The 14,026-nt window shown below is 50.6% G+C and overlaps 1 protein-coding gene across 4 annotated transcripts in view; it reads right to left on the bottom strand.

The window, feature by feature from the left end:
• Positions 1 to 13,286, bottom strand: part of FLVCR2 (FLVCR choline and putative heme transporter 2) — a 57,708-nt gene extending 44,422 nt beyond the window's left edge. For 3 of the 4 annotated variants that reach the window (XR_013346404.1, XR_013346405.1, XR_013346406.1), the window contains exon 1: positions 12,657 to 13,286. Coding sequence is in view for 1 of the 4 variants with exons in the window: in XM_077819168.1 (XP_077675294.1) it covers positions 12,657 to 13,184 (528 nt within the window). In the remaining 3 variants the exon portion in view is untranslated. The remainder of the gene's footprint in view (positions 1 to 12,656) is intronic. The other variant, XM_077819168.1, reaches the window with a different exon arrangement.
• Between the last annotated feature and the right edge of the window lie 740 nt (positions 13,287 to 14,026).

Genomic DNA, 14,026 nt, shown 5'->3' with positions numbered 1-14,026 from the left:
ACAACACCAGATCTGAGCAGTAAGAGTATTTGAAGGCCTCACACTTAACCCAGAATGCCAACATTTCCCCCAAGGAACTTATAGATAAGAGTAGCAACTGCTAGGAAAAAAAACAAACAAACAAACAAACCAGATTATCCCTTGGAGGGGGACCAGGGGTATGTTCAAATGCATTTAAAAATCATCAAACAGATCCCATAAAAATGAGATCAACTTAAAAATCATGGTTTTTTAAAATGAACATATTTTGGGTCTTTATTTGCCTTTTGGATTACCAGCTCTTAAGTAGTCACATTTTCAAGCTTTTCTCCACAGCCAACCAGTTTAGAAATTTAGTTTTAATCTTAGAGGGGGAAAAGGTGAGATTCTCATACTCCCTTGGCTCCAGAAGCTGGGGATTGGTGCCACCTGGCACAAGATTCTCAATAAAATACGGAGAACTGGCAAGACATTAAAGAATACACCAAGTTTCAAGTCTGAATACAGTAACTGTTAGTTATCAGGAGACAGATAATTTTACTGACCTGTGGCGAACAAGCTGGCCAAATAATGGAGTCCTGCTCCAAAGAGCTTGCAGTCTAAAGGCACAAAGGAGTACCTCATCCAGGAGCATCTGGTCTGTTCAGTTATGGGCTGAGGGTAGAACCCTTTTACAATCAGAATGAAATGTAGCTCTATACCAGCCCATATAAACCAGTGCAAAATAAACTGTTCCATCATTACAAGTTACATTTTACAACAGGGAAAATAAAGTAGTTTAATTGATCTGGGAATCCAATTCCCTCCTGCCCCCCCCGGGGACACATGGGACCCATTCTGGGAAGCATTGATCTAGGACCGCAAAAGGCTGATTCAGTGAAGAGGGGAGCCCCTGCATGTGGAGTATGTGGCTCAGGACTACATTTCAATACCCAGACACTTGCTGGAGTAAACACCAGCCAAACTCTTACAAACAGCATTCTGCAGCTCCCTAAAGTAACAGATGGAAAAGGGCAGGGCTCCTGTAGCACCACATGTAAGTTGAGCTATGTGAAGCTGGATATAATGCAAATACATTATAGGAACTGCATGATTAGAGGAAACATGTTCACAAGCAAGACAGCCCAGAAGCCTCCCAACCCCCACAAAGCCCCCGCTATATGAACTACAGAAATAACAGGTGGTTACAATTGTTGCTAAATTCTGTGGTGGGCCAACCAGGTTGTACCACAGTTCAGCCCAGTACCCTGCTAAGACACTTTGCTTTAGCGCTGGTAGAGATCTAAGCTAAACGGTTTCTTAGCTTGGCTGTGACCTGTTTCAGCCACATGCAAGTTCCACCACCACTGCTAAGCACTATTGTTTTGACTGCATAAACAGGCTGTGCTTGGACTGCCTGAAGTAAGGGTACTACCCAACCTTTGCTCAGGCGAACGTGTTGCCTTGTAGAGAGGAAAATAGAACGTATTTGGGCAACTGACCCTTTCACCACCACCATCTCCCAAATTACAACCACCACAGAGGGGAGGAAAGAGAGACATTTCTCAGCCATTGTGACAAAAGCAGTGAGCAGCTAACGGTCTCCTGAGAAACAGTTCAGTCCTGAAGGTGAAAGCAGAAGCAGTTGAGGAATGTTGCCAAACCATACACGGACAGTTCCACAGGCTGGGAGTCGGCACTGTGTTCTATAGAAATCACAGCTACCCTCAGCTCTCAGGATACCCAGCTCAAACACAACACACAATAGCTACAGCTTCTTCACAAATGCAAATCCAGATCCTGGCCTGCACATTTCTGGGGAGAAAAGCAGGATTAAAAATGCAGCACTTGACTGTATCTGGGGAGCAGGAGGGGAGAAAGGGGTTGTCATGGTTAGGTACTGGACTGTGACTCAGAGCTGGGTTCTGTTCCCAGATCTACCCTAGATTTACTTCATGATCTTGGGCATGTCTCTGTGTCTCAGTCCCTCCATCTGTAAAATGGGGACAATGGTATTTAACTACCACTCCAGGGTGTTGGTAATATACATGCATTCATGTTTGAAAGATTCTGATATTTTGGAGGGATGGGGGAGGGGGGGGCCCACAGAAATAGATATAGATTAGATAGGCATCACCTGGTTAAAAAGAGGCACCAAGCCCCCTTCCCTAAAAGACACCAAAGATAATCATGTTTCCAAGATGGGCTGTTAGCTTGCAAACACCTCCTGTCAAAGAAAGTTTCCTGAGTGAGGTTGGTTGAGAGCTGCTCCCAGATGATTGCTTCCCTATAGTAGGGAGATTAGTCCAGAGCAGAGAAATTGGCACCCCAGAATGCTCGGCAGCCTCCTTCATGCCTTGTCTGGGTACTCATTCCAAGCAGGCATAGTGCTGCTCTACTCTTCTGCACCTTCATTAAGGCACATATCCAGATAGTCACCTCCCAAGTGCCAGGTTTACCATGGCACTGCAGTAAGGCCCCACCAACTCCCAAGTGCCAGGTTTACCATGGCACTGCAGTAAGGCCCCACCAGCTCTTCTCCGCCCCCCGCCCACTGCTCTCTCCTGCGGGGGCAAAAGCTTGGTCCTGCCAGCTCCTGAGACTCCTGCTGCAGGGTAGGCTCTGCCCGCACCCACCAGCAGCCAAGCTCCCCGCTCCCCTGCCTCTTCCCCCGAGCGTGCTGCATTCCTGCCCCTCCCCCTCCCAGCACTTCCCCTGTCACTGAACAGCTGTTTGCCAGCACAAGAGAGGGGGAGGAGCAGGGCCTTAACACACTTGGAAGAGGAGGCGGAGAAGAGGCATGGGCGGGGCCTTGGGGAAGGGGGTGGAATCGGGGCAGGGCGGAGCAAAGACAGGGTCCCCGCACTCCCCTACACATACCCCTTCCAGCCCTATGCCATGAGTCGCTCAGAACAGGGGGCTGGGAACACCCCCACAACCCCAGCCCATATCCACAGCCCCCTGCCCAGACTCCTGCACCCACCTCACATACCCAGCCTTCCCCACACCCAATGCCCTGACTCCTGCACACACCGCACACACATCCCCATCCCCACCCCCACCCTGAGCACCAAACAGGAGCTCCTGCACCACCACCACCACCCCCACATTCCCACCTGCACCCCTCACAGCAAACAGGAGCTGCTCTAGATAAGCACTCCACACCCCAGCCTCCTACCCCAACCCTGAGCCCCCTCCTGCATCCTAACTCCTGGCCAGACCCTGCACCCCAACCTCCAGCCTGCTCCTGCACCCTAACTTCCTCCCAGATCCTGCACTCCCAGCCCTGACTCCTGCATCCCCTCACACACACCCCAGCCACCTGACCTCCGACTCCTGCACCCCTCACACACTTCCAGCCCTGACTCCTGCACCCCCCTCACACACACCCAGCCCCCTGCCCTCCCTTACTCCTGCAACCCACCACACCCCATGTCCCCCACAACCCCCTGGCCTCCCTGACTCCTGCACCCCCCCACATACACCCCTTGCACCAAATGGGAGCTGCCACAGGTAAGCACTCCACACCCCAACCTCCTACCCCAACCCTGAGCGCCCTCCCTCACCCTTATGCCTGGCCAGACCCTGCACCCCCAGACCCCTCCTGCACCCTAAGACCCAGCCAGACCCCACACCCCAACTCTTTTTTTACATTCTTTTTATAAAGCGCTCTTATCCAAAGCACTTTACAATAGTTAGCTAACAGTACAAACAATATTTGTAAAGATCATTAAATGGTCTGCCAAGACCCCCAGCGATTTTCAAGTCTACAAGAACAATCAAGGTACCTCACTTTATTTTCATTTACTTGCTATTACTTACAGGAGGAATATGAAGAAAAAATGAAAAACAGGGGCTGGGGGGTGATAAGAGAGAATGTTCTTTTTCTTGGCTGGGTCCCAAGAAGGGGCCCCAAAAATGAAGCTGAGCTCAGGGCCCCACTAACTCTAAATCCGCCACTGGGACTGACTCCTCCCCCACAGCTCCCCATGCTGCAGCCAGGGGCTGACCTCCCACTCCTCGAGCTGCGCATGCCGCTGCCAAGACAGGGGCTGACCCCGCCCTTGCCCCAGTTCCCCGCACCATTACCAGGAGCTGGGGCTAACACCCTCCGCTCACTGCTACCAGTGGCTGGGGCTGGCTCCTAACCCCCTCAAGCTCCATTCTGGCTGGGGCTGACCCCCCAAGCCCTGCTGCCTGACACCTCGCATCACCACCCCACACACACACACTCCTCCACACCCCTCTAGGGGGGCGCATCGGACAAACTGGGCTTTTGTTCAATTGCTCTTGCCAACTAATGAGTTGGCAAAAGCAAACAGGATAAATGCCCGTTTTTGTCAAAAAAGTCAAGATGGCTGGGACAGAGCTTTAAAAAGGGAACTGTCCCGGCCAAATGGGGACGTATGGTCACCCTATCTACAGGCAAATGGGTCCTGAGGGAGTCTGGCCAGGGCAGGGTGCAAACCCTGGCCTGGCTTATCATGCCACTCCTGAAAGGCCGGAGAGATTCCCCGCCCTGGCACTGGACCGGCCCCGGCCACGCTGCCAGCTCAGCCTGGCAGACACGGTCACATTCTACAAGGGCTGGTGAGTGTGGTCAGGGGGCAGGGTGTGAGGGAGTGTGTCTTTGGAGGAGGTCTTGGGGCGGGGGGCTGCTGGCCAGTGGGGGAATCTCTTGGGGGGCAGTGAGAGAGGTCTGTGTGTTGGGATGCTGAGCAGTGGGGGGGGTCTGAGTGGCATGCTGTGTAGTTGTTGTGGTTGGCTGTGGAGAAGTACATTGGACAGTAGTGGTGTGGCTGTGTGGATGGGTGCTGGACAAGGGTAGTGGTGTGCAGGCCACTGTGCATTTGTGGTGGTGGTCTTTGTGGGGGGCTACTGGGCATAGCAGTTCTGGGGGACGCTGGGCATAGGTAGTCGGGGGCTGTGTGGCATGGCATGGGCCCACCCCCGAGGGGAAGGAGCATGCTGGCAGCACAGGGCTGGGCAGGCCAGTGTGCATCTGGCAACTGCCGGTTTGTATACAGACAGTGCCCTTGCTCTGGGCTGGGTGGAGTAGAGCCGGTCCCACCATGTTATGCCCCGTTGCCCCTGGCTGGCCCCTTGCTCTGGGGACCAACCTCCCCACATCATGCTCCTTTGCCCCCATGGGGGCCACAAATATGTTTGGCGCCAGGCCCACAAAAGGTTAATCCAGCTCTGCACCTCCCAAATCTCTCTGTGTGTTTCTAGTGCATTTATCGCCACAGCAGCAAGAGGCCATGGACTCTCAAGCTTGGCAGATTTATCACAAATGAGCCAGACAAATTCCAGTTAAATCCCTCTGAATTAACAGGAAGCTGTAAGATGGTGCAACAAATGGTCCCTATTGCTCTCCTATAGTTAATCATCCAAAACACTCAGTAAGCACAGATGGAAAAGGTCTGGTGGCCTCTCTAGGGTTTCAGAGTTTACAGGCCTACTGAATGCTGCATCTCTGGCTTTGCTGAGTTTCATTGGCTCACTCCATAGATAGATTCACCTGCATCACAAACTTCAGTTCCAGTAGCTGAATTATTTCAAGTAGAGAAAAGAGTCCAGCTGCCTGCTGGGATCCCAGAGTTTGACAATAGGCTTGGGATTTGAGTATGAGTGCGAAGCACTTGCCAGATCCAAGCATAGTAAGTACATGCAGGTCGGGTGCAAGATGCATCCAAAAGTTCTGCTGATACAACTCAGTCCATGCCTGTTATTCTAGATCTGGGCCCTTATACCCCTCTGCCAACACACCTCAGCTCTGTCCCATGGCACTCCCCTGCTAGACTTCTCACACAGTGACCAATAATCATGCTACGTTTTTGTGTGGTGGTTTAGGAGGAGGAAAAATGGAAACGAAATTGAACTAATTTCCCTTCATTTTTATGAACCAAGACTGCACTTGAACTCAGGCCCCATGAGATGAAAAGCTCGGACTTGGGGCTCTTGTGTATCTCCACCATCACTGGAAAAGAAACATCAAGACTTTTATCTCAATAGCCAGAGCTGTCCTGGGAACAGAATAAACTCCCTGGCTCCCACTCCATCACACTTCTGCTTCTTGTGACCTTGTTGACATCATAGAAGTCCCTTGCTCTGCACCAGTCACTCTGAGCCTCCCAGTTCCACTCCTGCTGTATTTGCCTTTGACCCAGCTCAGAGTCAGGGAAATCTCCCAGTTTATAACAGCAACAGCATGATGTAGCAACATCCCAGCATGAGAGCAGAGCCAGCGAGCAGGGATGTGAGGGGAGGAAGTGAGCTGTAGCTTAAGAAAGCTTATGCTCAAATAAATTTGTTAGTCTCTAAGGTGCCACAATTCCTCCTTTTCTTTTTGCGGATACAGACTAACACGGCTGTTACTCTGAAACCTAGATCTGAGAGCAGTTTTTGGCTAGGCAGTGGATGCTGAGAGGGTCAGTGGAGATGCTCACTCTTTGGAGAAGGGGTGAGGAATGCATCACTTTCAAGGACTCTCTACAACTACACAGAAAGCAAACAGTACTAATGTCTGAGAGGCTTGGGGCAGCCCCTCCACTCCCCAAAAGAAATACTGCAGCCATTCAGAGAGCTCCTCTGCAGACCAGAAAGTCAGCTGCTCTGAGCCTATGCTGTGGCTCTGTCTGAGGTTGGTGTGTGTGGCTGGGAGTAGGAACTCAGATGAATCACAAAGGAAGGTTTATCTCAGGCTCCAATGCCTAGACTGTTTATAGAAATCTAAGCATTCCCGGAGAAGCCACATCTTTGCCTGGCCCTGACACACCCTCCAATGTGGGCCCAGACACTCCCTGCAAATTAGAGACCAGAATGTACAAGTGCTCATTAGAGTGTTCTCTAATCGGAGTGCTCTGACCCCCACACCCTCCTGCAGAAACTGGAAGCGTGGCTGCCAGAGGAGGCTGGGTAGGCTACCTCCTGCCCCTTTGTGGTCCCACATTAAAGCCATACCTGCTCTAATGGATATAATCCATGGTGAAATCTGACACAGACTCTGGTGCATAGGCACTGACTCCAGGGGTGCTCTGGGGCTCAAGCACCCACCGAAAAAAAAAATAGGGGGTGCTCAGCATCCACCAGAAACAACTGTTTGGCAGCTGGCAGGAGGCACTTGGGGAAGGGCAGAGAAGAGCAAGCAGCAGGTGGGTGCGGGGCTTCGGGGGTAGAGTGGGGGCAGGAAGAGGTGGAGTGAGGGCAGGGCCGTGGGGAAAGGGACAGAGTGGGGACGGGGCCTCAGAGTGGAGCGGAGCACCCACCAGGAAAAATAAAAGTTAGCACCTGTGCTCTGGAGGGAAGGGAAGTCTGCCTCACTTCCCAATTAACTATCCCCCTGTTCTGCCCACACCCAAATCAGACCTCATTTAGAAGGCGGGAGATGCTGAGCTAGTAGAGAAAAATAATAATGATTAGTAGGTTGCTTGAAGGAGCAGAAACCCTCAGCATGGGATCCTGACCATTTATCAGGCTTTTAGGGGAAAGCATTATTCTGCAGTGAAAACTCTTCAGGCAAGGTGCACCCGTGCAATGAGATGTTAAGCAGAGTCATAGGCATGGTACAAACAGTGCTGCAAAGTCCCCCTGTACAGAAGCAACTGATCCGTGATTGGGGTGTTACAGACCAGCTAATCAGAGTGGGGCTGGGATTCGTCCCTGATACACAAAAATCCTGCTTTTCCCCAGGCAGCTTCCACCTCGGAAGCCCTAGAACACCAGCTGCAGTGCAGTCCAGCCTCCTCAGAGTCAGCACAGTGACTCCACCTAAGAACACATCAAGTGGCTGCATTCTCCCCAGAGCCAAAAATCAAATCAACCTAAGTCAATAAAACTCTCCTTCTTACTATGACATTCCCCTGGTGTTATCCAGGCTGGTGATCTGCTAGGTTACTCCAGTCCTTGACTCTGGGAGCCAGCCTTCCCCTGATCTGCTATGAGAACCCACCACTCCTGGGCTGTTCACACACAGACTCTGGCATGTAAGCAGCTCCTTGGATTGTGCAACCGAATGACACTAGCCAATATCTCCGGTCCCAGACACAATCCTAGGAACCTCCATCTTGCAGTGTCTGGTTATGCCCGCTGGACGCTGCAACCTTATATGAGTTTGTCAATTTAACAAAGAAATTGATATGCACCAGGCTTGTTATCCCAAAGGGAGTCTCTGACACGCTTCAAACCAAATGCACTGCTTCAGGTAGAATAAACAGATAGATTTTAAGTGATTATAAATCAAAGCACAATAAGTTGGATTTGGTCAAATGAAATAAAAGCAAAACGCATTCTAAGCTGATCTTAACACTTTCAATGCCCTTACAAACTTAGATGCTTCTCACCACGGGCTGGCTGGTTGCCCTTCAGCCAGGCTCTCCCCTTTGATCAGGGCTTCAGTCGCTTGGTGGTGATGTCTGTAGATGGAGGTGGAAGAGAGAGGAAGAGCATGGCAAACGTCTCATCCTTTTATGATGTCCTTTCTTCCCTCTTGGCTTTGCCCCCCACTTCAGAGTCAGGTAAGCATTACCTCATCGCAGCCCCAAACTGACCAAAGGAACGGGGGTGACTCACTCGAGAGTCAACAGATCCTTTGTTGTTGCCTAGGCCAGTGTCCTTTGCTCCTGTATGGCTGGGTTGGGTTTGTCCCGCACATGCCCTGATGAGGTGTGAACTGCCCCTCTGCTTCTCGAAAGTTTTTGCCTGGGTTTATTTTAAGCCATGAAGGCACACTTTCAGCCTCATAACTATATACATGAAATTACAACCTATAACATGACTGTAACAACAATTACTATCGGTTTCAGAGTAGCAGACGTGTTAGTCTGTATTCGCAAAAAGAAAAGGAGTACTAGTGGCACCTTAGAGACTAACCAATTTATTTGAGGATAAGCTTTCGTGAGCTACAGCTCACTTCATCGGATGCATTCGATGCATCCGATGAAGTGAGCTGTAGCTCACGAAAGCTTATCCTCAAATAAATTGGTTAGTCTCTAAGGTGCCACTAGTACTCCTTTTCTTTTAACAATTACTATAACATCACTATAAAAACAATGCTCAGTGCACCATAAGCCCTCTGAAGACACCCGACATGACAAACTTTGCATTGGATATCACACAATCATTTTACAAGGATGAACAAGGGAGTGCTGGGTGTTCCCCCAAGGTACAGAGCCTCACACTGACCTATCCACATCAATGTCTTCAACTACTTGTAAGAGACAGAATAAGGGCAGAGGAAAAAGCTTCCCACAGATAGACACGCACTCTTCTCCTGCAGTGTCCTTACTCCAGACCTATCAGTTGTGTCTTTCCCTGGTGTCAGAACATGCATGACCTGAGTAGCAGGGCAAGAACCAGAAGCAGGGTCCAGCCCCAGTCTGATACAGAAGCAGACTCCAGAGGTGGAAGCAGGAAAGAGGAATCATAGAAATGCAAACAGATGCTCTCACCTTATGCTAACAGAAAGAGAGAGGATCGTACATAGAACCCCCTGAAATTCTTTTGATTTTCTACAGTTGTTTGTTTTGTTTTCAGAAATTTCTTGTTATTTCATCTTATCTATTCTCCCCGCCCCACAGGTTGAGTCCAGCCCCTGGGAAGGTGGAAGACCAAGGGCAGGGGGAACGGTAGAGGGTGTTGGGTCCTGCCCCAGGGAACGGGGAGACCCTGGGGGTGGGTTGCAGAGCGAGCCCATCCCACCGTCACCCAACAGCAGTGTCTCCTGTCCTGGGTGCTGGGCCCAGCTTCCCACCTTAGGGTCACACTGCTGCTCAGGTTTGGCCCGGTTGCTCCTCTGTGGTGATGATGGGGGCACTGGACAGGACAAATTTGAGTGAGTGGGGCTGTGACCCATGCACCAGGTCACAATGCCACTCACTCATATTTGGCCCAGTGAGCTACCTCATCAGGGAGCCAGACAAACCAGAGAAACGCTATGACCATGGACCACAACGCAACAGCCAGAGCAGGGAGACAGGCCCAGCCCGTGGAGACAGGAGCTGTCACTGTGGGGTTTTTCATTTTATTTCACATTAGCAAAAAACACAAAGCTCTGATTATACCTCTCCCTCTTGGCAACAGCTAATCTTGTGCCCCTTGCACTCCACATAACAAGCAGCTGCCAGCAAGCCCAATGGGAGCAAATAAACGTGGTCACAGCTCAGTAGTTCAGAGGTTTAAACAAGGGTGAAACTGAGCAGCCCAGTCTGTCAGGAAGAACAGCTGATTACCAGATTTCTTCCTATGGCTCCTTACCAACGATCAATGTAACCCCAGAGGACTTTCAGAACTTACAAGGAAACAATCTCATTAGCAAGCTAAATATTTCTCCTGCGCTCACCACTGGGCAATAATGGTGTTTAGAGAAAGATTCAGTCCAAAGGCTCAGTCCCCTGGGTCTCAAGGAATAAGTTTGTTCAGCCCTTAAAGTGTGCAAAACAGATTTTTCAAATATATGGGACATGGGTCCCTGTCCCAGCAGCCCCTTATTCCTGCAGTCTCTAAACTCTTAGAACAATGCTCCCACTGTTATCCTTTTTTTGCTAGAGCATGTGTTCTCAGCTGGAATGAGGAGTGAGACTGAGATTTTCCTCCTGGCGTAAAAAGACCAAAGCCGACTTGGAGCACCTGCCACACATGCTGGGTCAGAACAACCAGCCTGGTCACTGACCAGCTATAAATAAATATACTGCAGGGGAAATGACAAATCCTGGTTGGGTGCCCCTGCGTGCGCGCGCACACGGTCACTGTGGAACTCCACTATCAAGTAAGCTACAGATTACAGGTGACATTGTCAGGATCTCAGCAGAGATCCCTCCACACAGCATGGCAATTCTGAAGCATGTTTATTGTTTTTACACTGCTTGAAGAATTCAGTAGAAGGCTATTAAGAATAGGCTGCTCTCCCTATTTTCTTCCTCTGGGACACAGAGCCTCATGAAAAATCATTACATGCTGATCTTTTGGGCTTATGGCCAATGAAGTGCTACCAACATTTCAATAAGAGGCTCCCATAAAGATCCTTCTGAAATAAGCCCTGTACCATGTCCCAGGAGTGTGAGTATTTGCAGGGGAAAGAATGGGGAAATCTATTCATTTCCCCATTTGGACAAAATGCTTTTTGAAAAGTAAAGTGGGAGAAAGCAGCACTGGGCAAACAAATGAATCTGATGGGCCTTTGCTGGAAGTGGTTTCACTTTATTTCTAGAAACTCCCAAGTCTATTGACAGTGTTTGATTTAACAGTGATCAGATCATGGCATTTGAAGTAAAAAGTCAGGTGAGACCCTGTGAATGGGACCAAGGGCGGAGAATTCGATTCTCTCTACTGGAATTTTTTTTTTAAATTACACCTGAAATGTGGTGTAATCAGATTCATTTACTGATTTGCTTTTCAGAAGTAACTTTGAGCTCCAGGAATAAGGCATATTGAGCAGGGATGACTTAGTAGTATCCAGACTGGATGCAATTCCAGCAGAGGTAGTAAATCAGTGTGTGTGTGTGGGGGGGGGTGTTGTTGGACTCATCATTTAATGCTCTACATGCTTCCGGGGCACTACGTGGTGTGAGCCACCCACACACCCAGCTTCCTTCTCAAATCCATGAGACACTCCTACTGGGCAGGGAGGACATTATGTACTGTGCCACTGCTTCATACACAGAACTATATATTCAAAGCAGACTGAATGCCAAACCATTCCTATTGCACCCCACCCATGGTCTGAATTAGATAAAATCTGAAACACTGCCTACACACTGAAGACATGTGCCAGTCCAATAGTTAGTGTTTGGTTTTAGTGATCCTCTACTTTTAATATTCATACAGCATGAATTGCTTTCCAAAGCCATGTTGTAATGTTGCTAGTGCATTTATTTCATGCAATGTGCATCGAGGCATTCAGGTGCAAGGGTCAAGAAGTGATTTCCCTGTTCTGGTTTCAGAAGTTAGAAAAAATTTCTTTTCCTTTCAAGTGTGAACTGGCTGCAGGTGAAGAATGTTACATCTTGCAGGAATGTCAATCACAACCACCTCACTGACCTGCCTTGCCATTAAAGTGCTTAGAAGAGTTTGCTCCATTCTTGTGCAAAGAAGCAAAGTCTCTGCCTAGCATATTTTATTGGGGAAGCTCATTGCCTTACTATGGATCAACAAAACCAGAGACAGAAAAATCAGAGGAAGAGCTATGAGATAAGGCCCAACACGACTGCTCCCTTTGACACATTTTCTAGCTTTTTTTCTAGTCTAATTTTAAATATCCCAAGCAATAAGGCTCCCATTTCTTTCTCTGGGAAAAATATCACAGCCCAATACACCCCAGAATCTGAGAGTTTCCTGATATTTCAACCTAAACTGTCCTTCTCAATATCATCCTGTTCTTCCCAATTATACCCCCTTGTACCATGCTAAATAATCCTTCTCCCTCGGTTGGATTAGTAGAGTTATGTTTCTCTCGAAGCAATATCATAGCCAAGCTAAGTATATTTCCTGCCAAATATACAAATCATATTTTCCCAGATGAATCTCTGCCTGTTATTTCTAATGTCGCTAGGTCTCTCTGTATTTCTTTTCCTCCCTGGAGATTGCAGCTCTCCCCAATTTAGTGTCACCGGTGAGTTTCATTACTTCTCCACCCTCCAACTTTAATGGGCGCACCATAGGTTCCAAGCATTTAGGGATGAGGGGCCTGGTTCCCAGGTTACCTGGTTCCCAAAGACAGCGATGGAGCAGGCAGTAGAGACCTCATGGGACCCGAACCAGATGGAGGCGATGCGCGAGGGCATGCCCAGGATGAAGACCTGCGCCACCGAGCAGATGACCTGCCCCAGGACGGTAACAGGGAAGAGATGCGGCTTCATGCTGCCCAGCTTCACCCAGGCGCCTAGACAGTTGAAGGCTGAACCGGCGAGGGCGATGAAGCGGAGGCCCCTCTTGTCCAGCAGCCAGGCCACAGGGAAAAGAAGGGGGATGTAGGTGAGCATGTAGCACATGGAGAGCCAGTCGATGGCGAAGGTGCTCACGCCGTAGAAGTGCACGAAGATGTTGTTGATGCTCCCGTACTGGATCCACTGGAAGGCATTGCAGAGCGAGTAGCAGCTGAACAGCAGCACCACGGGCCAGCGGCGTAGGGACAGGCGCACCTCGGGGGCAGACCCACTGGGGGTCTCGGCTTCCACTGACCCAGGCACCGGCTTCACCCCCTGCAAGAGCTTAGGCGTCTCTGGATACATCAGCCCCTTCTCGCCGGGCTCCGGCCCCCCGCTCACCACGGCCCCCCCGGAAAACGCCGGGCAACACGGGCTCCCCTTCCCCAGGGCAGCGCTGTCCCGCATCGTGTGCCCGGCTCCTGCCGGCCCCCACCCCGCTCCTTATGGGGTCGCCGGTCTCTGCGCCGCGCCACGCCTCGCCCCGCCCCGCCCAGCGCGCCCGGCTGGTCCCGCTCCCTCACTCCTCCGAAACTGTCGCTGTCAGCACAACGCCATTCCGCCAGGCCACGTCGCGCTAGTTTGCTCTCACAGCGATGCTGTGATTGGCCACCTGGCCAACGGGGCCTCGCCCCCTCCGCGCTGACTGGCTGAGATGATCCCTAAGGCGCGCTGTCCCTCAGCTACCATGGCAACCATGCCGAGCCTGCCCGCTGGGGCTCGTGCAGCTGAGGCTGCCCCTACAACGCCAGGCTCTGCAGGGTCCCCTCACCCGCCCCCGGCTGGGCCCCACCGGACACTCCCGGGAAGAGTCCAAACAACCTACAGGACCTGGCCTTTGATCCCGGAGACGCGGGGGAATTGCGCACGCCCCAGGGGTCACACCCTGGGGTCCATCGCGTGCTGCAGGCTGGCTAAGGGGGCAGTTCAAAGGAAGGCTCTGGCAAGACACTGCTAGAGATACACAGCCCACCAGTAAAACGACTTCTACAGCAATGGGCAGTGCAACCCGACCCATTGCGATGCAGGGCAGTGAAGCCTGGGGCTCAGCTTTAACAGCTGCTTACACGGATTGTGATTAAAAAAAAAAAAATCCTATGAAACCTTCCCTTCTGCAGTTAAGAAAATAATCACTCTGCCTACAGAGG

Source organism: Eretmochelys imbricata, chromosome 6 (genome assembly GCF_965152235.1).
Source record: "Eretmochelys imbricata isolate rEreImb1 chromosome 6, rEreImb1.hap1, whole genome shotgun sequence".
Taxonomy (NCBI): Eukaryota; Metazoa; Chordata; order Testudines; family Cheloniidae; genus Eretmochelys; species Eretmochelys imbricata.
This window is presented reverse-complemented; position numbering and strand designations above follow the sequence as displayed.